Source organism: Euprymna scolopes, chromosome 15, assembly GCF_053919585.1.
Source record: "Euprymna scolopes isolate OS-2025 chromosome 15, ASM5391958v1, whole genome shotgun sequence".
Taxonomy (NCBI): domain Eukaryota; kingdom Metazoa; phylum Mollusca; class Cephalopoda; order Sepiida; family Sepiolidae; genus Euprymna; species Euprymna scolopes.
The window spans coordinates 94,211,718-94,236,345 of NC_136496.1; the positions used below are offsets into that span (position 1 = coordinate 94,211,718).

General features: G+C 35.0%; 1 protein-coding gene across 4 annotated transcripts in view; it reads left to right on the forward strand.

Moving 5' to 3' along the window:
- LOC145293999 (uncharacterized) overlaps positions 1-24,628 on the forward strand; it is a 174,820-nt gene that overhangs the window by 91,282 nt on the left and 58,910 nt on the right. For all 4 annotated transcript variants that reach the window (XM_080140915.1, XM_080140912.1, XM_080140911.1 and 1 more), the window contains 4 exons: positions 8,340-8,509; positions 9,198-9,303; positions 18,095-18,195; positions 22,340-22,501. In XM_080140915.1, coding sequence (XP_079997041.1) covers positions 8,340-8,509; positions 9,198-9,303; positions 18,095-18,195; positions 22,340-22,501 — 539 coding nt within the window. The remainder of the gene's footprint in view (positions 1-8,339; positions 8,510-9,197; positions 9,304-18,094; positions 18,196-22,339; positions 22,502-24,628) is intronic.

Genomic DNA, 24,628 nt, shown 5'->3' on the forward strand with positions numbered 1-24,628 from the left:
TTTAACTATTTATTTACACACACACACACACACACACACACACACACACACACACACACATCTATTATCTAAAAGGCAAAATGGATGCGCACGTTTTTGTATGTCCACGAAAGGCTTTTTTGGTGGGGTTTCTCGCGTCGGTTACTATTTTGGAGAACTTTCCTTATACTTCCTAGATTATAATATCTATGATTCGAGAACAGACATCATCTCTATTTTTATTTTGATCGACTTTTAAGAAAATCCCTAGTTCCTGGTGTTTGTTCGTCTTTCTCGTATGAATAAAGTGAAACTGATTGAAGCAAATCAAACTGCCTTGTCTTCCAGCCGGGACGTCTAGAAAGGCAATCAGCTTTGAGCAACGTGGAGGAAACCCTTCATATCAGACAATTGCTATTCATTTGGACACTGTTAGAGCTCCCCCTTTTTTGAGGGGAGCTGGCTTTCCCCAACATTGTTGGGAAACAAGTAAATAAAATGGCCGAAAGCCAGATGTTCATTTCTGCGCATGCGTGACTCATTCACTTCTGCAAGTCAACTTTTTGATTGACATCACTAAATTTGAACGCTTTTTACTTCCTGTCATGTCATAGCGTAGTGGTAAGATGTCAGGTTTAACTTTCTTTTCTGCCTTCGCATCACGGATTCAAGCCTGCCTGCCTACTACTACTACTTTTTTTTTTTGCTCTACACCTGGGCAACGCCGGGCACTCAGGCTAGTTTTCTATAAAGATGAAATGTGACTTCTTTCTTACATGTTTTTAGAGTTCTGTATTGTTAACTATCGTGATGTTCCTACGTTTTATGTATTCCCTTATTAACTTAGTAGCCATTGATATTATTCTATTGCTAACGGCTTTATGACCATGGCTTAATAAAAAAAAGAAAAAGATATTATAGCTTAGTGCCAGCCTGATGTCAAAAGACCAGAATTAAATGACTCCACAAAAGTGTTGATATGCCGTAAACCAGACAAACCAGACTAAACCAAACAAAAAGAAAGTTTTGAATGCATCTCTTTGTAAAAAAAAAAAAGAATTCGTTTTTATTATTACAAATAATTAGTGAAGTGGTTTATCATTTTTGTTATCTAAGAAAATAACCCACCCCCACCCCCACACACTTGACTCACAATTGCAGGACAGTTTCTAAAGACCCATGTCTTTACACAGAAATATCCTTTTGTTTAGAAATCCTTCTCCCCAATTCAAATATTCATTTCTAGATTGGGAAAGGAGACGTTCTCGTTTCTTTTTTTCTTGAGAGAAACGGATTATTATTATTATTATTATTATTATTATTATTATTATTATTATTATTATTATTATTTCCCTTGCAAACATGCTCTCACAAGCTCAGTAGATATTAGATTTCTTTTCTGCGGATGATGACAACAATGACGCTAACGATGATGAAAGAATATCTGTTGTTTTGCATCCTCATCCAAATTTTCTTAATACAATTGCATTTATTCACTCATGATAATTTGTTACATTTTTTTTTTCACTCATATTCATCTATAATATAAATCTCACTTGTCTGTGTAAATGTATGTATGTATGAATGTTTGTATGTTTGCCTAAAACTTTCGGCAGACGTGTACCTTTTTAAACCTCGACCCTTCGGACAATAAATATAAAAAAATTGGCTAAAAACATTAATTCCTCCACCCTCAACTGTGCACTTTTCTACAAGGAGGGGTCGCTTTTTTTGCTGATATTTTCGAAAGTCATCCCTTCTTTCCAATTGACTAGCCTTAATTCAAACCTTCACCACTTCCGGTTTGGCGATGGACGTGTTTTTTTTTTTTTTTTTTTTGTCACATTCTTTTCCTCCTTCATGATACAGGTTCGAGCCTGCCTGCCTGCGTACTACCACTTTTTTATTTATTTTTTTTTTTACTCAACACCTCCAAACACCCGCGCAACGCCGGGCACCCAGGCTAATCCCAAATAAGTCAAATTGCCACTGAAAAGTAAGTGTAACATAGTGCATATGAGCATGTAGGAAAGTATTGACAGCAGCAAAGGATAGCTGGTGTGCGAAGAGATTAGCAGCAGCAGCAATAGCCAAAAGAACGGATATGCAAATTAGGAATTGTGTGTGAGAAGAAAAAGGAAAAAAAGGAGAAAAAATACACCATGTGCTTTGGGCAGAAGGTAAGTGCGTGCCAAAGAAAAGTGACATGTAAAGTTGAAGGTGAGAATGGGCTGGCTGTGCCTAGCTTGTGGTCGGAAGAAAGAGAAACGTGTGCCAGGCTACAATGGACAGGTGGCAGTGAGAGATTTCTTGAATGGTGTTGAAAGTAAAGGTAATAAAAACGTTTTGTTAAAAAAGAAAAAAAAATGCCGACCTGGATTTTTCTTTCTTTCCTTTTTTTGTTTGTAACTGCAACGTTACATACTGTGAATTAGGTACCATACCCACGGGAACATCTTATGTAGGGAGTTGAGCAGTGAGATGATTGTTCACATTACATTAAAATTTCTGCATGTTGGTACAGCCAGAGAAGTATATTATAGGGAGAGAATTCCAAAATCTGGAAAAAAAAAAACTTTCCAATGTCGGGTAACCTCTACAGTGAAGTGAGATGATTGTTCACATTACATTAAAATTACAATAAAATCAATGTCGGGTAACCTCTACAGTGAAGGCGTAGAATTTTGCTGCTTGTCGGATTAGTTGGTATTATTTATGTCAAAGGCGTATCAGTGCTACTAGTTCGTTAGAGCACATTCCGTTAAGGTACTTGTAATACAAGCACAGGTATGCAACATTGGGGTGATGGAACAGTGATTGGAGTTTGGTTGACAGTATAGGACTTACAGTGTGTGTAAGAAATCTGAGGACACCTCAACCCTTTATGCAGTTTGAAAAATTTAGAACGACAGACAGATATAGTTAAATATCTGATAAGATTTTTTATTTACGATAGGCTTGAGATATTGTAGTTTTCACGATAAAATTTTATCCAATGAAAAACTAAGTTAAATTATTATAAATGTTATGAATATTATGATGTTATTTCCTATAGAAATACGATCCATGTGCGTGTCTTACCATATATTTTTTTATTTTATGTATCACTATAAAATTTTATGTATTTACATTTGTAACAAAGTTGGTAACAAGTGTATAGCAGCAGCAGCAGCATGGCATGTATGCAAATGACGAAGCCGGTGCCTAAGGTGAAGGCATGCGAGGGAAGAAAGAGGAAATAAAAGCGGAGCAAAAACAAAAGGTTGAACTAATTCGATCGTAAATAAATGTATATAACGGAATAAATAAAGTGGGAATTGATTCAAACATGCTTTGTACGTATTAGTTCAGTATCTGGGTAAATGTCAGATACCTCCAGATTGCAACTGAACTGTCTATTGCTTACATCCCGTATGCCGCCATCTACCTCAGAGAGTGGAGGATTTCGTTTGTTGTCATAAACACACTTTTTTCAAGCACTATGAATAATAATCAAGGTAAATTTATGAAATGTAAAAATTCTCAGTGATAGTTTAATTATTGAACTTCATATTTTTTCTAGTTTGAAGACAATCATAGTATCATTACTTTTAAACTAAAATTAACAATAAATATTTTTTAAAATCATCTACACGATAAATCAGATCACAAAGAGTTAAATACTTTTGGGAAAATAAAAACAGAAAATGAAAAATGTTTAAATTTACAATTTCTTGTAACAAAACAAATAAATATTTTGTTTGAAACAACACGTACCATCAAAGATTCGATATGCAAATTTTTCACCTTCGGATGTTCTGAGTAATACGTATGGTTCTTCGATTTGCGAGCACCCACAAATTTCAATGCTGACATGTTTATGATCTTGGGTAAGTCGCACTCACCCTTTCATCTAAAAATTCTAGAAACTATTTTTATTAAGTCTTTGAGACCTTCTCTTTGCAAGCAAAAAGAAAATCTTTTAGGACTTAATTTGGTTTCTATGAAATTTTTTCACCCCGCTTATTTTATTTTTTTTTTTTTTTTACTCCTTCGCCATATTCATGACTTTTTCTTTTTTTTTTATCGTAATTTCGTCGATTTAGCTCTGTTGAGCGAGGAACGAAACCTGGTTAGCTAACCTTTATTTTCATTTTTTATTTTTTAATCATCATGTTTATTGGTCTGTATTTAGCCATAATATTAATCTACGTTTCATTCTATATATATCCTTTTTATCACCGACTCAATTTGAGTTCGAAAGCAACTGCAAACTTTGATCAAGTGGTCTTTATTTATGTTCTCCATTGCTTGGGCTATTGCTTCCATCATGATGAGTTGTTGTTATAAGGATGTTTATTAAATTCCTTTTCAATGGTGCCCCACACGTAATAATCAAAAGGATTAAGGTCTTGTGAGTTAAGAGGCCATAACTTGTGACATGATTATAAAAATTCTTGACCATCCAATCCTGAGTTTTGAGAGCTTTATGGAATGGTGCTGAATCTTATTGGAAGATGTAGGCCCTTTCAGTACCTATGGTGTCTATCTAAGGCTTAACAATGGTTTGAAGAGTCTCGACATATCTAAGACCTTGTCAAAAAAATCAGGAGGCATGATGTGCCCTTCATTGCTAACTACACCATCATTGGCACATTTTAGAAATCTTGCCATTTCTGAATTGCTGTGTTTCGCTTTTATAGACACTACTAGCAAGCCATCCGGCATTGTCAGGTCATAAAATATGAATAAATATGATATTTTGATTAATGCAGATTTCGTATTTATTATTATATTATATTGAACCAAATATATAGTAATGATTTAAAGAGTTAAAAAAAAAATTACTCATGCGCCACCACTGAGAATCAAAACCAAAATGTCTAGCTTATGATTTACTTTTTCTTTTGATGTTAATGCCTGAACTATGGAGACATGTTTGCTACAAGGTTAAAAATTAAAACATGATGTTATGCATGCATATTCGTAATGCCATCATTTCACCTTCACCTGGCACATTCCATTTTTTTTAATTTTTACACTTTTGCACCGATTTTCCCCGGCTAAAACCCAAATATAAAGTTTTGCATGGGTTCGAATACTCTCTATATTAAGTTTCATGTCTGTAGACCAAAAACTGATAGAGGAGTTTGGAAAGCAAAATTTTTTAAACAAATATATATACACATACATAAATATATAGAAAGAGGTTTGTGTTTACTATAACCTTTCAACACAAATATTACATAAGTATAAATCATGTAGAATATCTGCATGAATATAATTATACGTAATAGTAAACTAAAAATGATTATCCCATGAGAAAAAAAAAAAAAACTAATAGGGAATTAATTAAAATGAATGTTTAAAAGAATATGCAAATCAGCTAGATTTTTTGCAGATGAATGCAATTCCACGACCCATATATAACAAAGTTGTATTTTCCAATTCATGTTATCTATGAATATTAGGAGTTTGAATGATGAACTCTCAATTAGACACAAGTCTTTTTTTTTTTTTTTACTATTGGGTTACCACTTATCAAGGCTAAGAACCATTTGAGGATAAGAGTTAATGAGATGGAATGATTGTCAGCCATTAGATGAAGAACACTATGGGAGTATTAAAATTGATAAATGATAGGAACTGAATTTGATTATTTATGGGTTGATTAATGACAAGAATTTGTTGACGTTGGATTTAAAGATAATCAACTTATAATCACCAGGGAAACAGTCTCAGAGTAATATGTACGACGTAAGCCTTTGCAAAAAAAAAAACTCTATCCATGGAAATTCCACATGGAGAGAGAAAAGAAAGTTGTTGCTGGCAAAAAAACAGGTAAGGTTCCCTGGAGTCTTAGTGATTCTTTTTTTTTCAATCACCATTACAAATCATTTTGCATTATCACAACTATCAGTTACCATTGACTTCTAGAATATTAGTCTAATCAAGAAGCCAGTACTCTCCATGTCTTTCCAGACGAGGTCTGGATAGTGCTTATTCCTCTTCAGACAGCGCTTGCTTTGTCTTTCTGCTTCCTTCATCTTTACGCTGTGTACTGCTGAATATTGGTACTGATGTTTCATTGTAACAGGCAGATGCTTCAGGTCGGCTCTTAGGTTGCAGGCATGATGATAGGCATAGAAAATAAAATATCGATTCCAGAAAAGAAGACCAGCATCGTAAATGTGCTAGATAAAAAAACGGTAGAGATGGGGACGGTCAGTGTCAATATGAAAATTAGTGTAAAAAGGAACGAGTGAAAAAGACTATGATAGGACATTGAGATTTAGTATTATCAGGATTGTGTTCAATGGTGTTGAAGCACAAACTAAAATACACTTTAAGCATTAGCTTAAAGTAAAGATCAGATATGATTGGAAAAGATTACATTATATGGAGTTCGATAGAAGGTAGGTGCATGACACTAGCTTCTACATTTATTAAGGAGTCAGGTACGAATACATATTCCCTTCCTAAGCATGGCACAAACAGTCCTGGGTTCTAAGGAACTCATCACTTAGAATTTAATTAAAACTACTCTTAGCTAGTAGAATAAATCAGCCGAAGTCCAGTTTTATTTTTTGGTACTAGAGAGCTTCCAAAGATGCCTGTTCCTTATATATTTTGCCCTTGGTCACCTCAAAATGTTGTTTCTATCTTGGAGAACACCCATCCATCCCCATATTCCATCCCAATCTTTTTCTTGTTGATGTCTCCACTCCCATTTAGAGATTGACCTGCTTGTTTCCAGTTGACCTGTAAAAAAGTGAGCAGTCTGACACTTAACAAAAGGTGGGGGAGGCCTGCCCCATTATCATTTTGTTTGGGTGTTTATTTTTCTCTTTTTGGTTGTTTGTAGATTGTTCCACTTCCTATCATTTCTCATGTATATTTCTTTTATTGAAACCGTTGAGGATTTTTTAAGTAGGTGTAAAACCATAGAGTAAATGTGGTATTTTGGTGATAATGTTTAGTTTAGAGTAAACAAAAGTTATGTTGTCAAAAAGAATGACCCCCTCCCTCTATCTCCCTCAAAACCAAACAGGGTTTAATGCCTAAGTTAAATGGAAATTTTATGATTTTTTTTGTTTGACTAAATAAATTGGCCTTTGTGCTAGGACCAAAGTGTAGTATCTGTTCTCAGTATAGGAAGGGTATGTTCTTCTTGTCTGGGGAAGGGAGTTAGTGGAGATGGGGGATAGAGAAGTGTTAAAAGAAGGATGTTACAAATGCTTTTAACATGTCTCTTTTGTTGTCTGTGAATATGGTAATAAATTTTCACCTTGGAAAAAAAGAAACAACAAAAAAAAAACTATAAACAAACCATACATTGCCATATTAAAATGTACAGTTTTTTTTTCAACACTTGTACATATGTTGCTGAGTCGGGGTGGCAGATAATAGTAATTGGTTGTACAATTTTTAGAAACACAAGATAAATATAACAAAGCAAGATGAAAAATGCAGGCTTAAAATTTGTAAATAACAAAGACCAAGTTTATTAGAACGTAAAGATAAAAGGTAAATGACAGCTTGTTTCAATTGCCGGCATCGCAGGAAGGGTTAACATGAAATGCTTGGTTATTTCAGCATTAGTGGTTGAAATGAAGTGGTATACTGGTAAGTCTGGTTCTACTCCTCAATTGATGTTTATAAGCACCACACCAAGGTTGGATGAGTACTAGTGGAAAGTGGAGTTGTCCTGGAAAGAATGAGTGGCACATTAGATTGTAGGTTGTCCTGAAAAAGACAGGTAGAACTACACAATTTGTAGTGAGTGATTTATCCTGAAAAGGACAGTGTTTGCCCTGAGTCAAATAAAAAAAAATGCCAGTCTCTAGTCAAGAAGAAGGAATGTCAGTTACTGTGCTTAGTATTGGCTGGTTAGATAGATGGCTGTACAAATGGGAGATAATTTATAAAATTGTCAGCAAAACAGCAGAAGCAGGGAGGTGACAGTAGCTTATTGGTTAACTACACGAACTGATAACCTGTGTGTGCTAAGTTTGAATCCAATTTGTTCAACAGAAACATTTTCACTTAGGGATGTTGGCAACCTTCACGTGGTCCCTCTCATAGGTAACTGATATCCTTATAGAAAGAATTCTTAATAGAAAGATATCGGGGGGGGGGGGAAAGGTGGGGGACATATGTCAACAAAAAACATCTGATTTAAATGAATTAATGAACGATGCTTAACAATAATCAGCAGAAGCAAAACTGGAAACAAACATCGAACATGTACAGATTTTTGTTGATCAACACTTGTACGTCTATTTGCTAAATGATTATTCACTCCCCCCCCCTCCCAAATGTTTCCATTCGATTAAGTATATGTCTTATTCTTTCTCTCTTCATTGTGTTGTTTATTACAGGTTCTGGGAAAACGACCCTCCTGAATACGATATCAGGCCGACAACGTATGACTCAAGGTTCAATTAAGGTCAATAACAACAAAGTGACAAAAAGTTCCAGACGACAAATTGCCTATGTTTTGCAGAAAGACATTTTTCCGTCCAAACTGACCTTCAGGGAAATGCTCTATGTAAGTTTTGATGAGGAGGAGTCGTTATTAATCACTCTCTTCCCCCTCTTTATCTTTCTCTATTTTTCTTTTCTCATAATATATATATATATATAAAAATAAAAATTACAATTAAATTTACCAAAATGATCCAAGATGGTAAAATTAAAGTAGATTATAAATATTAAAGAAATAATATTTATAAAATTGTCTCAGCCAGATGTAAAAGCTCGATAAAACCAAATAGGAAATAGAGCTTATAATACGAGCAAACAGTTAATAAAACATGTTAAAAATCACTTTGAAATGAGTTAAAAACATATTTAATCTGAAAAGGAAACACTAGATATATATATATGTGTGTGTGTGTGTGTATATATATGTCGTGATTTCTTTCCAAATCCCTATATATATATATATATATATATATATGGACTTTGAAAGAAATCAAAACTGAAACATGTATGCACATATGTAGCCAGTAAAGTTAATCTAAATAAAGAAAATTCTACTTTTTATATATATATATATATATATATATATATATATATATATATATATAAACACTGGCGAAGCACAATTTCTTTTGATGGAGGGTCTATATGCTAACATAAACTAATTTGAGGCATTGGATAAAAAATAAATAGCCATAGAAATTTGAATTTTTGTATTGTTTTTTTATTTAAAATTTTTTTTTGCTTCCTTCCAGTTTATGGCTATGATTCAGTTGCCAGAGAAAATGCCAATGGAACAGAAAAAGAAGAGAATTGACAACATTGTGGCTGTGATGGAAATGGAAAAATGTTTAGATACAAGTATCAAATCTTTTCTCCCTTATCTTTTTAATGTTTTTCTATTTTCATATTTTGTTTAACGCCCATTTTTTTTTACATGCGAGCATATCTCACTTCCTCTCAAATCCATTTCTCTCACTTCCTCCAAGTTTTTTTTTCCTCTGCAAACTGACTCAACTATTTTAATTATTCTACATATACTAACCCCAAAACTCTTATCCATTCTTTCAACGTGACCATACCAACAAAGTTTCCTGTTCTGCACACATCCCCCTATACTGTCTGTGTTAAATAATAAAGTGTTAACTATTTTACACAAGCTCCAATGGATTGTTAACTATACTGCACTTCCAACTAACAATTTCCAGGATTAAATTTGACACACTGCTGTTAAAATTCACTATTCCAAAGCTCAACATTTTTCTCCTGTCAAAACTTGCAACTCCAAAACTCGACACACTGTTGTCAAAATTTGCTACTCCAATGTCTAAATCTAAATCAAGTGTGTTTCTAAAAAGTCAGGCTTTATATTTAAACCAAAAGCACCTCATTTACATATGGAGGTGACAAGATCACAAGCATATAAAGAGAAGCAGCAACCTTTTTTATTTCTATTCTTCATTTTTTTTGTCTGCACTGGACGCTACAGGCTGCACAAAAAGAGGTTTGTACCAATTTTTAAGGCATTTAATCATCCTGTCCAGATTTCATTTTCTTCTGAGATCATCAGATCTAAACTTGTCTTTATCACTCACATTACACATCCATCGTATCATATCATTTCTATCCATGAAACACATGTCCTCAATCCTTATTTGCCAGGTTTCGTTTCTACACACTTTGCCTGATAGACTTTTCTCTGGGTCATCACTTGGAAATGCTCTGTTGGTTGGTAATGGCAGAATTTCCCTGGAATTATGTCCTCCAACTCTTGCAATCACATTTCTGTGCTTAAATGGTTTCAAAGGGAAATTCTGTCATTACTAACAAGCAGTATAACACTATTGGTGTCATGAATGCATGCAGCGAGGTGCATATTGAGGTGAGAGGGGGTGTTTGACCGGACGGGATAGAGGAAGAGAGGGCAGAAGAGGGGATGTTGATGTCTGATTGGGACAAAACAGAAATGTCCATGGGATTTTGTCAGATAGAGGAAAAACAAATAATAATTGTTTTTATCTCATTGTTGTTATATATCTATTAACATGAAAGGTTGTTTTTAAAACCTCTGTTGAGAGGTATGAAGAGATCCAGAGATCCTTAGCTGATTAAGGCTGACAACTTAGAATGGGGGGTCAAGGGTAAGGATCGCCGCCAAGCATTGTTCGACCTGGAATGACTAATCACTCCTAATTTGATAATAAGTAAAAACCTCTGTGCAAATGAGGGTTAAAATTTGGTAGAGAAAAGTTTGAAGAGGAGGAGTAGAAATTAGGGGAACAGAGAGAGAGGGGTGTTGAGTGGACAAGATGAAGGGTAAGCTCTAAGAGGAAGAAAGAAAAGTGTTTGTAACCACTCTCTGAAGAAGAGGTGGGGAAAAGGGGTTGAATTTTTAGAAAAGGGAATTCTAAAAAGAGTAGAGTCGTAGCCAGCAAACTGAACGGCTGGGCTGGTCAAGCGCTCCCGATTTGGAAGCCCTCAGGGCCTGATGTTATGATGTTAACTAGCCTGTGTTAATGGGAAATTTGTGACTTTACTGGTCTGGTCTTACATTGTTTCACTGCTATAGTCAGTCACCTCAATTTAGACAGTAGCTGTTACGAAGTAATGAAATTAATAAATAGTTTGTTATTGTTATAAACCGGAGTTGTGTTTGTTTGTGGTGAGGACTCTTCATTTTGCAGCAATCCGCAAGGACCAGCGGAGTGATTGATGTACCCGGAGACTACCTACACAGGGTAGGAGACGATTCGATCGAGAGGCAAAGCGCCCCACCATGAAAACACAGTGGGTGAAGATTATCAACAGGCCAACTTGTGACGGGACAATGTATGATCGAAAGAACACCTGTCATATCGGGTGGAATCCAATGAGGTTAAGGACACCCGGTGTGGTTGGTGCAGTATCGGTCTCGTTATAGCAGAGCATTACCATTGTTGATTATTCAAGACAAGCATGATAACATATGAAAGTGAAACCTGGTCTGAAAGGATTGAGGGTATGTGTTGGATGGAGAACAGTTATAATGCTACATTGTGTGTGCAATGTGAGTCTTATAGACAGGATTAGATTTGATCAAAGGACGATTAAATATGGACAGTATAGGCATATGTGTGCTAAACAAGAGACTTTGTTGGTATGGTCACGTTGAAAGAATGGATGAGAGCTTGAGGTTTAGTAGATGTAGAACAGTTTTAGATAGTTGGGAAAAATCTCTAAGAAAAATAATGGGAAAAAGTGATAAGCATGGACGGAAGAGAAAGAGAGATAATTAAAGACCTGGCCAGAAATAAGTTATTTAGGAAGTCAATTTTAAAAAATTGTCCAAGGAACATGTAGAATGGAAATTAAACTGAATAACATGATACGATGATAATTAATTGTCAGCATATCTGCATAATTAGATCAAACGTGGGGCATTTAAATTACTAAAAGCAGGAACTGATCGTTAGAAAAATAAGGAATCAATTTGCTATAATAAATTATTAAAGAATGTTTGATATATGTATATAATAAATTATTATAGAATATTTGCTATATATATATAATATAAATTTATTATTATAGAATATTTGATCTATGTATATAATTTATTATCATAGAATATTTGATATATGTATATAATTTATTATCATAGAATATTTGATATATGTATGTAATTTATTATCATAGAATATTTGATATATGTATATATATTATTGAATATTTGATATATGTATATAATTTATTATTATTGAATATTTTAATATATGTATATAATTTATATTATAGAATATTTGTATATATGTATATAATTTATTAATATTGAATATTTGATATATGTATATAACTGATTATTATTGAATATTTGATGTATTTATATTAATTATTATAGAATATTCGATATATTTATATAATTAATTATTATTGAATACTTTATGTATATAATTAATTATTATAGAATATTTGATATATGTATATAATTAATAATTATTGAATATTTTACAATGAAAAAACAAACTTTTATAAATTTGACAATTGTATTAATTTTAAACTGTACATTATTGGTTTAAAAAAATATAATATTTGTTTTTAGCAGTTTAATAGATGTTTTTTATTAATGAGTTGGCACTTATAAAGGCTGAAAGGCACCTCAAGGATAAGGGTTATTGAGTTTATCAGCTGAAACATTGAGGGGAATGCAATGTTCATTGCACCTGGTCAGAAATCGAGGATTCAAGAGAACAGGTTGACAAAAATTTGCTGAAATTGGATTCCGATGGTAATTTTATAGTTAATGAAGAACAAACCTATGATACTGTGTTCCCCCAAATGGGAGTTTTAAAAAGAAATAAACTTTGTTCATGGAAGTTCTGTTTTCTTTCAAGGGAAATTATTAGCAGTGGTTGTATCTAGATGGGTTTGTTCTTTATGAATGTTTTACTCAGGGGGAAACTATGGATTGAAGCGCTGTCAAACACTTGCCATAAAAATACTGAAAGACCAAAGAAAGACTAGCAATATCTTTTCTGTAAGAAAGATGCTCTAGAGAAGAGAAGAGAACATTACTCAAGAAACTTCAAAATCTGTTTTGTACTCTGTCAAGGCAGGGAAGAGTACTCTGAGTGACCACATTACTCCATCTTGGGTCGTATTGGACTCTCATTGTGGTTTAAATGAATGAGAAAGACAAGAAACCATTGTGGGCAAGAGGAAGTGGTGATAGGTATTTTCTTTTTATGAAAGCTTTAAAATAGGCAGAATTGCATTAGGGAAGGGAGAAATTATGGGATGGAGGAGAGAGGATATAAAACCTAAGAAAATAGAGGAGTAGAGAGAGTGATTGTTTTTGGTAAACCAACAATAAGCCAGATAACTGTCATGAAAGAAGAGAAGAACTATCACCACCACCACCACCACCACCACCTCGTCCTCCTCATCTTACAATAAGCTTTTTCACGTCTTTGCACCGGTATTGGATTCTTTCTTTTAAGCTATTTTGGTGCCATGAAGTTTGAAAGAATGACCCAACCGTTTAGAAGGAGAGGGTGGGTAGCAAAATTGGTTGCCAAGTGTTAGAACTTGTTAGTTTTCTTCTCATTCTTTTGAAAAGAGATGTGCTTGCTCTCTACTTTGAAATGTCACCGTTTGATGTTAATAATTTCTACACATATTCACTCGTCCACTTCATATTCTGAGCAACCATCATGTCTGCTTTAGTCTTCACTCCTTTGCCCTCCGGGGCCCCCGGGCGACAAGATCAAAGTGTAGTATCTTTCCGACAAATACTGCAAGCAAAGACCAGATGTGGGGGCAACCCCACATACCTGACCTTTAACCAGCTCCCATTTCCCACCTCTTGGGAGCTGGTCCCCTTTTTCCCTTCCCCCTCCCTTCACTCCTCACATTAAAAATTGGCCTTGTGCCTAATTTGCTCGGTGGGGGAGCAAATAAATACCCACTCCTTTACACTCATTCAAGGGAAGTAACTCATCTGAAATTAACGCTTTTGATTCACGTAAATAACCATTGGTCTGAACATATTGAAGATTTTGAGCGAAATTTAATGAACAGAATTTTAGCTACTTGCCAAAAGAATTTATATTTTTACCCATTTGGGAGTGTGTGTGTATGGGGGAGGGGGGAGTATCACCCTGAGAGACGCACTAGTTATTTCTGAAAAATCATTTTGGGAAAAACTAATGAAACCATTTTCTAGGTATGATAATGATCGATTATGATGTTTTCCCTGAGAATTTATTTTCAACAAAGTGTGTGTGTGTGTGTGTGTGTGTGTGTGTGTGTGTGTGTGTGTGTGTGTGTGTGTGTGTGTGTGTGTGTGTGTGTGTGTGTTTTAAATAGAAAGGAGAAACTTTACATCTCAGGTAAAGTGTGTTTGTCAACATACACATAGTGGTAAATGTCTTTATAGAGAGTGTATGTATCAATGTATCAGTTAAAGGGAGATAATCCTATGGTCCTTTTCAGTTAGTATTGAGGACAAAAAACTGTTTCAAGCAAAGTTAACAATTTAACAAATCCAAGTATAAAAGACAGCAATAAATGATTCGCTAAACAATAATGATTTTAACAGAATGCATTGTATTTTTTCTTTATTCCGGCAATGGTGAATCCAATGTGAAGTTCAAAAAAAGAAGAGATTCATCCTGTCCTCAAGGATCCTTTCATTAGGCAGTGCTTTCCAACCTTTCTTACATAGCGGCACACTATTGAGTTTATTTAAATTTTTGTGGTAGACCTATCATAACAAATTACTATTTTTTATTCATAAAGCCTTTTTGCAATAAAATAAAAAAAAAAGATTGTATAATGAGAAATTCTGTTCACATAAATCAATATATACTGTATTCAATATCTGGTATGGTGAATGTCAGTGGAACAGTTGTGCCTGGTGTTTTTTAACTACTGCTGCAATATATGGGCGAATGTGAGAGAAACACACTCTTAACTCTATTTCACTATTTTTAAGTCTTTCACGTTTTTATTTTTATTTGTTGTTTGGGTAAGGCATTTCCAGTTCACATAAGAATTGCAGTAAGATTTTGATTTCTTTTTTTTTTTACTTAGAGTTGGAATCGAGCAGTGTCATCCTGATAAAGAAATTAAATGTTTTTATTAAACAAAATTAAATTAAATGGCTTATAGCTATTCTATCTACACTGCACACCAGTAATCATTCTGTGACACATTAGTGTGCCGGAGCACAGTGGTTGGGAACCACTGCATTAAGTAGTTTCTTCTTAGATCCAAATAAAGCAAGCTTCAATCTTTTCTTCATATTAAGAGCAAAGCAATATTTGAACTCACATTCACTAAAAAACTGAATCGTATGTAAATTATTGTTACATGCACTTCTTGGTCATCGACTGTACATATGCATGCACATCGATGCATGTCCTCCGTTCGGTCTTGAAAGACAACGAATACTCCCCCTCCTGTAAGGGTGACTGGTCATGTAATTGTGAAGCAAGGGTCGCACAATCTCCAACCACACCTCTCTTGATTTCAGTAACAAAGAGAAATCCAGGATAACCGAAAACTATGCCGAGATAAATGTAGAGCACGTGAAGCACTCAGCATTCCCAGATGGTTACTCATTTTAATACTGACTAGGCTCACTGTTGCTTAACTTTGATGATCTAACAGGAATTGGTATATCAATGTATTTATGCTGTATATAGTATACATACATGAAAGAAACAAATAGACACCTCAAAAATCATTCATGTTTAAAGTTTCTGCTTCATTTGCCATTGGTCGATTGGTCAGTATCCAAAGCTGTACAAAGCAGCAGTAAAAGTTCGAAAAACAATGATATTTTATACTGATTGACACTTTTTGTGTTTCAGATATCAATATCTATATAATTATAAAACTCTGTGAACCGTCCGACCGCCCTTGCTTGCATCTTGTCTATCAAAAACATTGTCGTCAGTCTTTGCTTAATTTGTAGACATGAAGCAGTGTTTTTTTATCGGTTTCGATTCTAGCTGATGGCACTCCAATCATATTTTTGTTTTTACTTTTGACATCATGACTATGTATTAGGTACAATATAATATGAAATAATTAACTCTATGATAATAAATATGAAATCTATGTAAATTAAAATATCCTATTTAAGCATATTTTACAACTAGACACCCCTGCTAGTGCCTCTTATATCTATATATTTAAGTGTGATCTGAGTCATACAATTCCTAGACTTTCATAGGAGTCATATTAATATTATAGGTTTAAATGATAGTGCACTTAATCAGCGTCAAACTGCTGCAAACCTCGGAATTCTACTACTCACTCTTAACTGAGTGATTGTCCAATTCATCAGCAAGAGAAAATAATCAATATTATCTTGCCTAGATCTATCAAGACATTCTGACAGCACTCTTCATTATTAATGTCATTTATTTCATATCTATGTATTCCTACCTCTACTATTATAGAAAAGGCACTTTCTGTGTGGGTGTGAGTTCATTCTCTATGGACTGTGAAACGGCTCTGAAACAGCTGAGCCAATTTTTTTTTTTAACTTCACATAAATGTTCTTTATGTGCCTGGCTGTGTTCTTAGATAGGTTTTTGTATCAGAATGTTTTCGATAAGTATCGATAACCAAAAAAAAATCTGATGAAAGAAGGACGGGTGATTTTGACCAAAGTTAATAGCTTATACAGCCGAACATCACAAGTGCATTTGAGAAGTTTTATTAAAATACAAGCAGAAAAGCCTGGCATACAAAATCAACAGTAGGTTCTTTGATATGACAGGGGCACATTTGAAATGAATGTTTCTGTTTAGAACACAATTGAACCAGGATACTTGACTTTTGCATTTGAAACTTAAATTCAAGCCGTTGGGTAAAAATAATTTTATAAAATCAACAGTAGGTTCTCTACAGTGCAATATAGACTACAATGTATTGTGGAATAAATCACTGCAGAGACACATATGAACCTTCCTTCTAATGCACCGAATGCAGGCAATCAATCCTAAGCCCAACTCTCTTCTTGATTTTCATCAATGATGTCCGAAATCACATTCTTAATCATTCATGCAGATGATGCCACAATCTTTGGCAGCATTTCAAAGGCCAGTAATGAGCAATATTTTTCTGATTCTCTTGCTTATGATCTTGAGTACATGGTGTAATGGGGAAAAAGGTGGCTGGTTAATTTTAATGCATCTAAAACCAAGCTTCTCTTTTTTTCATCATAATTGCTCTGACTCCCATCTGGCCTCAATTGAAATGAATGGCTCTCATCTTTGAGAAGTTCCATGTCTTGACAAGCTTCTGGGAGTGACCTTCACTCTTGATCTGAAATGAAACACATGCATCAAATCTGTTGCCAAGATTGCTGGAAAAATGGTTGAATCATTCTACTGCCCCAGTAAGTATCTCACTGCCAATGTAATCCTCTATCTATATAGGAACCAAGTACGTCCTAAAATAAAGTACAGTTGCCACATCTGGGCAGAAGCTGCTTGGCGCACCTTTTTTTGCCTTGGTAAAGTTCAAAACTGGTTTCAAAACCTAGTAGATGATGCCCATATCTCTTCTCGGTAACCTCTTTCCCACAGAAGAGATGCTGTAAGCCTGTCTCTGCTCTATTATTATTTTTATGTCAAGTGCTTGACTGAACTCCAATCTATCTAAACTTTTGCAAAAAGACACCCGACTAGCTACAATCACTAGCAACAATTTCCCTCACTCTGTATTTGTGCTTAAATCTAAACACAGATTCCATGAACAAAGCTTCTTTTCTAGAATTACCCACCTGTGGAACACTGTTCCGCTGGCCTGCTTCCCGGCTGATTACAACATGGTAGCTTTCAAGTATAATGTAAACAAGTTGTTAAGCCGTCCCTTTAATAATCCAAATTTTACCCAATCTACACCATTAACAATTACTACACTACCACCTTACATTCACTAACCCTTATCCTCGAGTGGCCTTCGGGCCTCGATAAATGGTGATTCCCAAGTAAAAAGAAAAAATTGAAATCTATAGTCGATTCCAAAGCTTACTACCATATTCATAATGACCATGATGCAACTTTTGCACTCATTTCAAGAATTGATTTTATAAAAAAGATTTTTGGGTATTGGTTTGAGTTGTTTGAAATAATTTATGCATTTTTCTCTCTTCTTGCAGTTATGGGCACCACGATAAACCGTGGTTTATCAGGCGGTGAAATGAAAAGAGCGAATATTGCTTGCGAACTGTTAACCGACCCAAACATAATCATGATTGATGTAACTATGAATTTTACTTATATTGTTATTGTTATAGCGATCAAAAGCTAAAGGGGAAATAACTCTAATAAAGGGAGTAAGAGTTACTGCCCTTATATAGATGAAGAGGGAAAAGACTCATACGTATGAGGCAAAAATATATAATCTCACCAAAAAATTAAAACAAATCATCAAGAACAGACCAAATCTGCGACGATATACATTCACATTAGATGCTCTGCATAATCACATCGGTGTTTGTTAAGAAATGTACTGGCGATCTCCTTTTGCATCGTGTTCGACAGTCCTGAACGTGCTGCCTCAGAAATGTGTGAATGAACATGTGTCACTGTCACATTTTCGTAGTTCTCTATTTGATAACTATTGCGATGTTCCTAAATTTTAACCACTCCCTAATTAGCTAAGTAGTCTATGTCTATTGTTTATGGTTTTATGACCATGGCTTTATAAAGGAAATAAAAAAGGTAGAAGTTTAATTAAAAATAAAAACAATTTTATCATATTTTGTATGAGTTACCATGGCCAATTTAAGATTGACTAAAAACAGGGGTTAATTGTAAGTATAGACTGCTTCATACCCTCCAAAGTCTTCCAGCAAAACCCTATCAGCCAGCCATGGTTCTCTCCAGAATGTGCTGCTGCCATTGTGCACAGAAATCACTATTTTCATTCCTTCTAACATAATAGATTTACTAAGACTAAAGCCGCTTTCAAGACTACCAGCAACCACTGTAAAAGAGTAATGAAGAACGCGAGAGTTGTATGCTTAGTCTGTCAAGTCCAAAGTAGCTGAGCAACAGCTTGGTTCCCACCAATTTTGGTAAATAACAAACAGGGTCCTGAATAGAAATGTGTGCTCTATCCCAACCATCATCAATGAACCTGAGTTAATTTTGTCAGCATTGGACAAAACCAAACTCTTTGTCAAAAACTTGCAGCTAATTTTATCCTATGCAATCAGGATGCAAATTTCCGTATTTCCTCCTGTGTCAGAAAATATGACACATGCGACATACAAATATCTGTGCGTGATGTCGCCAAGCTAATCAAAAACCTCGATTCCAGTAAAGCAACTGGCCCTGATGGCATTCCTATTATAGTGTTCAAAAAGCGTCAACCAGAATTAGCTCCCATACTTACAAAGCTGTTTAAGCATTGTCTTAATGAGAATTGCTTCCCAACACCCTGGAAAACTTCATCAGTTTGTCCCGTATTTAAAAATTTAGTTGATTGGTCATCTCCCTCTTGATACAGACCAATCAGTCTCCTGTGCATCATGAGTAAGTTGCTGGAATCTGTGTTAAATAGAGAAGTAGTACAACCACCTCAGCAAAAATAATCTCCTCAGTGACATGCAATATGTTTAAAACATTTTTAAATTAAGAATTAAATTTGGAATAAAACTGAAAATAAAAAAAGAAAAGAGGCCCTTTTCCTCAAAACTGTTCAAATGTTTTTTCCATTTTTAAGACTTTGATTTCAATTAATATGCAAAAGTTCACAGTAATGCTGGAGTCTCTCAGGGGTCCATCTTGGGCCCAACTTTCTTCCTGATCTACATCAATGATCTTCCAAATCATATCCTTAGATCATTCGTAGACATTTACACTGACGACACTACCATCTATGGCAGTACATCAAAGACCATAAATGACCAAGTTCTCTCTGATTTTCTCTCCTCTGATCTTGAGCAGGTGGTACAATGGGGAAAGAGGTGGCTTGTTACTTTTAATGCATCTAAAACCAAGCTTCTGTCTTTACATCATCAATGCTCTGATCCCGATCTGGCATCAATTGAAATGAATGGCTTTCATCTTGGGGAGACTCCATGTTTTGACAAGCTCCTGGGTTTCACCATTACTCCTGATATGAAATGGAACATGTACATTAAATCCGGTGCCAAGGTCGCTGGAAAAATGGTGGAATCCTTCTCTTGATCCAGTAGATATCTCACTGCTGATGCAATTCTCTATCTATATAAGATTCAGGTACATCCAAGGATAGAGTACTGTTGCCACATCTGGCCAGGAGCTGCTAGAAATACCTTATCCTGGCTTGACAGAGTTCAAAATAGACTTCATAGCCTAGTGGGGAATGCCCTTTTCTCTTCACTGCAACCTCTTTCTCACAGAAGAGACACTGTGAGCCTGTCTCTGCTTTATCATTATTTTCATGGCAAGTGCTTGTCTGAGCTCTAATCTATGGTCCCCGCTTCCCAAACTTTCACGAGAAACACTCATCTAGCTGAAAACACTATCAATAATTTCTCCCACTCTTTATCTGTGCCTAAACCTAATCGTAGATTCCATGAACAAAGCTTTTTTCTTAGAACTACACACCTGTTTGAACTCTCTTCCATTTGCCTGCTTTCCAGCAGACTATAATATGGTCGTCTTCAAGTCCAATGTAAATAAGTTCTTGATGAGCTGTTCCCCTTAAGTCATCCAATTTACCAAATTTCCACTACTTACAATTATTATGTCATTGTCCCATTGACCACTGTACACTTATTAACCCATATCCTGGGCCTTGATAAGTGGTGACTCCTTTGTAAAAAAAAAAAAAGAAATGTTTTTTCCTGCAGTCATAAGCTGGCCCATTTAGCATAAAATTAATAGCGTTCACTAATGGACCAGGAGAACAGGGTTCAATCCTCAGTCAAGTCATAAAAAAAAATTGGTACTATTATAATGTGAGGATCAAGGTCAAGTGGAGTAATCATGTGAATGGTGTAACATCCTCTCGTGCATTTCTGTGTAGCTGCTAATGAAAAGGAAATGTTCTATTGTTGACCACTTAGTTTTAGCTTTTTGCAATCATTCTTTGTTCTGTTATTAATACTTTCACTAAATTCTGATCCTTAAAAATGGTTTTGGAATTTTCAACAATTAGTGTGTAAAGCGGAAGTTAAATTGAATGTCCTCAGAAAATAAGCCACTCGGGAATAAAGGTTCATGAGTGCACACCATCATTAACTGTAATGGTGGAAATTATGTAGAAATGAATTATTTACAAGACTAGCTCAACAAGAATTTGTTTACATTGGACTTAAAAACGACCCTAATTGTAGTCAGCTTGGAAGTATCCTCTGGCATTGTCTTCCTCGGATGGGCAGCTGTAGGAAAAAAGCTTTGCTCATAGAATTTGTATTTAGGTTTAGGTACAGATAGAGAGTAAGGAAAATGGTTGGCAGTGGTTGTAGCTAGGCGAGTGTTTGCCGTGAATGTTTTTACGGAGGATGTTGAAGACTTGCCATAAAAATAACAATAGAGCAAGTATAAACTCGCTGTGTTTCTTCTGCGAGAAATAGTGCAGAAGAGGACATCCCTCACCAGATTTCAAAGTCGGTTTAGTCACGACCATCATAATAGATGGCCTGTCAGCTGAAAATAACATGAAAAATTATGTCATCACTGAGGTCCTAGCAAGCAAGATATGTGGAACACTTATGTATAAGAGGGGTGTAAATTCTATGGTGCGCTTTGGAGGTCCCTAATTAACTGTAATTATCAGTTACATTGATACAAGAAATGCTCAATTTCATTAATGCAGACATTAGATAACAAAATGGTTGATACTCAAAAATTATATTGTAACTGTCATTTCCCATCAACAGTAACTTTGAGGTATTTAAAATATTTGATGCAAATAAAAAAAAACTTGGACCCCTAATCAAAAATTAAATAAATAATTAAATAATTTCTTTTATAATCTGAAAATGTGTTGCTTAATTAATTGGATTATTATTTTTTTTTTTCTTGTAGATTAAAAGAAAACAAACCCTGGAAGAAATCTACTGACTGAAATTTTTTTATATTCTGAAAATTTGGATCTTAGAAAATTTAAAAAAAAGAAAAAAATGTTATAATTTTTATAATCTACATCCAGTGACTATATTAACAATTCTCAATTTAAAGAATTTAGAGCAACATTTTTTCATAAAAATTAAATATAGACAAAAATATGTTCATATCATTTGACCCGTGTGGCCATTTTTAAATTTTGATTGAAGGATATACAATACTGTTGTACCGTTATTGTAAATTATTTTCTTGATTCAAACTATTCTATCAAAGATTATGAAATTAAGTTTCCAAAACTGAACATTTTCTTTATTTGATGCAAGTATTTTAACTGATTGCAGGAACCGACGTCAGGACTTGATTCTTCTATGGCCTTCAAACTCATGCTCAACCTTCAAAAGTTTGTGAAAGATTCTAATAAAATTGTCATTGCAACCATCCATCAACCGTCAAGCCAAATATTCCACATGTTTCATAGTTTATTAATTCTTGCAGAAGGCAGGGTAAGTAATTAGCATTTTTGCATAGTACTTTTCATTTTTGAATGTGCATCCAAAATTTTTATTTTTTTTTTACAAAGGAGTCACCACTTATCAAGGCCCGGAGGAAACTCGAGGATAATGGTTAATGGGTATACTTTAATCAATGTAATTATAGCATAGTAATCATAAGTAGTGGAGATTTTGTAAATTGGATTACTTAGAGGAATGGTTTATCAAGAACTTGTTTACGTTGGACTTGAAGACAATCAAATTGTAGTTAGCTGGAAAGCAGGCAAATAGAAGAGAGTTCCACAGGTATGCAGTTCTAAGAAAGAAGCTTTGTTTATGGAATTTATGCGTAGGTTTAGGCACAGATAAAGATTATGGGAAATTATTGACAGTGTTTTTGGCTAGACGAGTGTTTATCGTGAAAGTTTGGTGAGAGGGGACCGTAGATTGAGGCTCAGACCAGCACTTGTCATGAAAATAACGATAAAGCAGAGACAGGCTCGTAACGTCTCTTCTGTGAGAAAGAGGTTTTTTTTTTTTTTTTACATAGGCATCACCACATTATCAAGGCCCAGAGGCCACTCAAGGATAAGGGTTAAAGAGTGTACAGTAGAAATTGGTCAATATAGTAATCATTAGTAATGAAAATTTGGTAAATTTAATAACTTATATGGAACGGCTCATCAAGAACTTATTTACTTTAGACTTGAACACAACCATATTGTAGTCAGCCGGAAAGCAGGAAAACGGAAGACAATTCCACAGGCGTGCAGTTCTAAGAAAGAAGCTTTGTTCATGGAATCTACGTTTAGGTTTAGGCACAGATAAAGAGTGGGGGAAATTATTGATAGTGTTTACAGCTAGACGAGTGTTTCTTGTGAAAGTTTGGCGAGGGGGGACCATAGATTGAAGCTCAGTTGAACACTTTCCATGAAAATAACGATACATCAGAGACAAACTCGCAACATCTCTTCTGTGAGATAGAGGTTGCAAGGAGGAGAAAAGGACATCTCCTACGAGGCTACGAAGTCTATTTTGAACTCTATCAAGGCAGGACAAGTCCTTTCTAGCAGCTCCTGCCCAGATGTGGCAACAGTATTCCATCCTTGGACGTACCTGGCTCTTATATAGGTAGAGAATAGCATCAGCAGTGAGATATCTACTGGATCGATAGAAAGATCCCACCATTTTTCCAGCGGCCTTGGCAACAGATTTGATATACGTGTTCCATTTAAGATCAGGAGTAATGGTCAAGCCCAGAAGCTTGTCAAAACTTGAGGCCTCCTGAAGACGAGAGCCATTCATTTCAATTGATGACAAATGTGGATTAGAATGTTGATGATGTAAAGAGAGAAGCTTGGTTTTAGATGCATTAAAAGTAACCAGCCACTTCTTTCCCCATTGTACTACGTGCTCAAGATCAGAGGAGAGAGAATTGGAGAGAACTTGGTCGTTTACTGTCTTAGATGTGGTACCATAAATGGTAGTGTCGTCAGCATAAATGTCTACAAATGATGTAAGGATATGATTTGGAAGATCATTAATGTAGATCAGGAAAAGAGTTGGGCCCAGGATGGATCCCTGAGGGACACCGGCATTAATACTGTGAGCTTCTGATTTTTGCCCCTCAACTACTACTCTTATGAACCTATCAGAAAGAAATGATTTAATAATTGAGAAGACTTTTCCAGCTATACCATAGCTAGCGATCTTATGAAGTAAACCTTTATGCCATACCCTATCAAAGGCTTTAGATATGTCAAGAGCAATTGCCCTAGAAAGATTGCCACCGTCGAGAGATTTGCTAATCCTATGCGATATAACTGTAAGGACATCTGCTGTAGATCTAGCAGAACGGAAACCATATTGAGTGTCACTAAGAAGGTTATTTTTGTTGAGATGTTTGATTACTTCTGTATTTAACACAGATTCTAGCAGAGGTTGCAGAGAAGAGAAAAGGGCATCTTCCACTAAGCTACAAAGATATTTTGAACTCTGTCAAGGCAAGATAAGCAGCTTCTAGTAGCTTCTGCCCATATGTTGCAACAGTACTCCATCGTTGGACGTACCTGGCTTTTATATAGGAAGAGAATTGCAGTTTTTATATTTTTTACTTATTCGTTTTGTATTTGATCAAGT